General features: G+C 57.1%; 1 protein-coding gene across 1 annotated transcript; it reads right to left on the reverse strand.

The window, feature by feature from the left end:
* Positions 1-529: 529 nt before the first annotated feature.
* LRATD2 (LRAT domain containing 2) lies at positions 530-1,480 on the reverse strand. Its single transcript, XM_044658286.1, has one exon. The coding sequence runs from the start codon at positions 1,478-1,480 to the stop codon at positions 530-532; it is 951 nt and encodes a 316-aa protein (XP_044514221.1).
* Positions 1,481-1,819: the final 339 nt, after the last annotated feature.

Raw genomic sequence — 1,819 nt, forward strand, 5'->3', positions numbered from 1 at the left:
GTGGGGTGGGGGTGGGGGTGGGAGGGAGAGAAATCTGCAGCTCTTCGTGCCTGCCTCCCCGGAGCCCCAGCAAACTCGCACTTAGCCTTTTGTCCTAGGAACCCGCAGGAACGTGCTCAGAACTGAAAGGGGAAGGAGAGAAATGCCACAGCAGTCACAAGCCATAACTTTCTTCCTACTCCAAGGACTCAAGAATGGGTCTACTCCAAAACACCACATCTAACCCCAACCTTCAACGAACTAATTCCTGAAGTAGATGGGAAGGAAGGGGAGAGGGGGAGTGAAGCGAAGGGAATCTGGATGAACATCTTCCTCCCACCCCTCCCTCCAAAATACACAAAGAATTGCCCCTCTTACTCCTACCGCTACTTTCTAAGCCTTAGCCAGGGCTCACTGCGCCCTAGCCTATGAGCCTGCTCCCCCTCTTCCAAAAAGCCTGGAAACCCTGATAGGGTCCAGAAAGGGAGAAAGGAACTGAGGAGAGCAGCAGATAGCTGTGAATAGCTCAATTTCCCGGCTGCAATCCACATCAGTGTGCCGCCTGCGACTGGAGCTGTGAGGGGGGAGGAGTCGGTGGCAAAGTGGGGAGCTCGGCAAACTCGCTGGTAGTCCGGGCAGGCTCCCCATTCCCTTCCTCGGGGTCCACGGGGTGCAGGTGGGTGGCTAGTTCCTGCAGCACAGCGGCGCGCCCAATCTGATCATTTCGACGCTTCTCCATAATGAGGTCCTCCAGGCTCTGAAACTCCAGTGTGTGGCTGCGCTGGGCAGAGAGCTGGATCTGCAGCCGGTAGGGCTGCTTGCCGATCCGCAGCTCCCCGCCAATCTTAAACTCTCGTTTGCCATAGCGGCACCAGGCGGCAAAGCTCTCCGAGTTGCGCCAGCTCAGCTCCCGCTCCTTGGCGCCCACCTGCGCCAGCGCGTTTCGCACCACAGTGCTGGGGCTGAGGGGCTTATAGCGGTACAGCTCGTTCACGACTCTGCCCCGACGGCCCTGGCTGGCGTCGGTCAGGAAGCTGTTGGTCACCTCCAACCGATGCAAATGCACCACCTGGAAGTCACCCACGTACACTGCCCAATGTGGGTACTGCGCCTGGGAAACAAACTCCACCAGGTCCCCTGGCTTGCACTTGTTCAGCAGATTCTCCGGGGTGTAAGTGCTCAGCGCGGCCGGCCCCGAAGAGAAGCTCTTCTGATAGATGCATTCGTCCCGATAGTACACGGAGCACTCCACCTCGTAGAGACGGGGATCGTAAGGCTGTTGCGGAGCTGGCAGGGGTGACTGCAGCTGGTCCTCGGGAAGATCCTGTAAATCCCCCGCGTCTTGCCCGGGCCCCTGCTGCTGCTCCATTTCTTCGTCGTCATTGGAAAATATATAAGAAACTCCAATTCGGGGACCATCGTCCCGGTCCAAGCCCGTGGGATCGGCTGTGGGAACTTCCTTGTAACTTAGGTGGGTCAGTTTCTCCACCTGGTTGCCCATCACGCTGAAAATAGACACGCAGGGGAGATGGGAGTAGGAGGCGGTGGGGGGGGGGCGGGGAGGAAAAAAATGAAACCATTATTTCGGCAACTGACATCCCTGAGAAGAGGACATAGTGCAGGGAAATGTCCTATGGTGGGGCATGAGGGGGGGGGGGGTTCAGAAGAGCAGGGGCAGAGAGGCTTCCAAAAACGTGATATTTTTTTGCCCCGGAGGGGGAAATTATTCTAAGTTATTCTAAGGGGGGAGTTAGAAATCTGGAGCATAGCTCTTCTCCCCACCTGTAGGGTAGCTACAAGAACCCTCAACTACACCTCTAAAGTAGCAGCAGCCTCCCCT

Source organism: Gracilinanus agilis, chromosome 1 (assembly GCF_016433145.1).
Source record: "Gracilinanus agilis isolate LMUSP501 chromosome 1, AgileGrace, whole genome shotgun sequence".
NCBI classification, from domain to species: Eukaryota; Metazoa; Chordata; class Mammalia; order Didelphimorphia; family Didelphidae; genus Gracilinanus; species Gracilinanus agilis.

Coding starts and splice junctions, on each gene's coding strand:
- LRATD2 (XM_044658286.1), bottom strand. CDS start 1,480: ATGGGCAACCAGGTGGAGAAACTGACCCACCTAAGTTACAAGGAAGTT.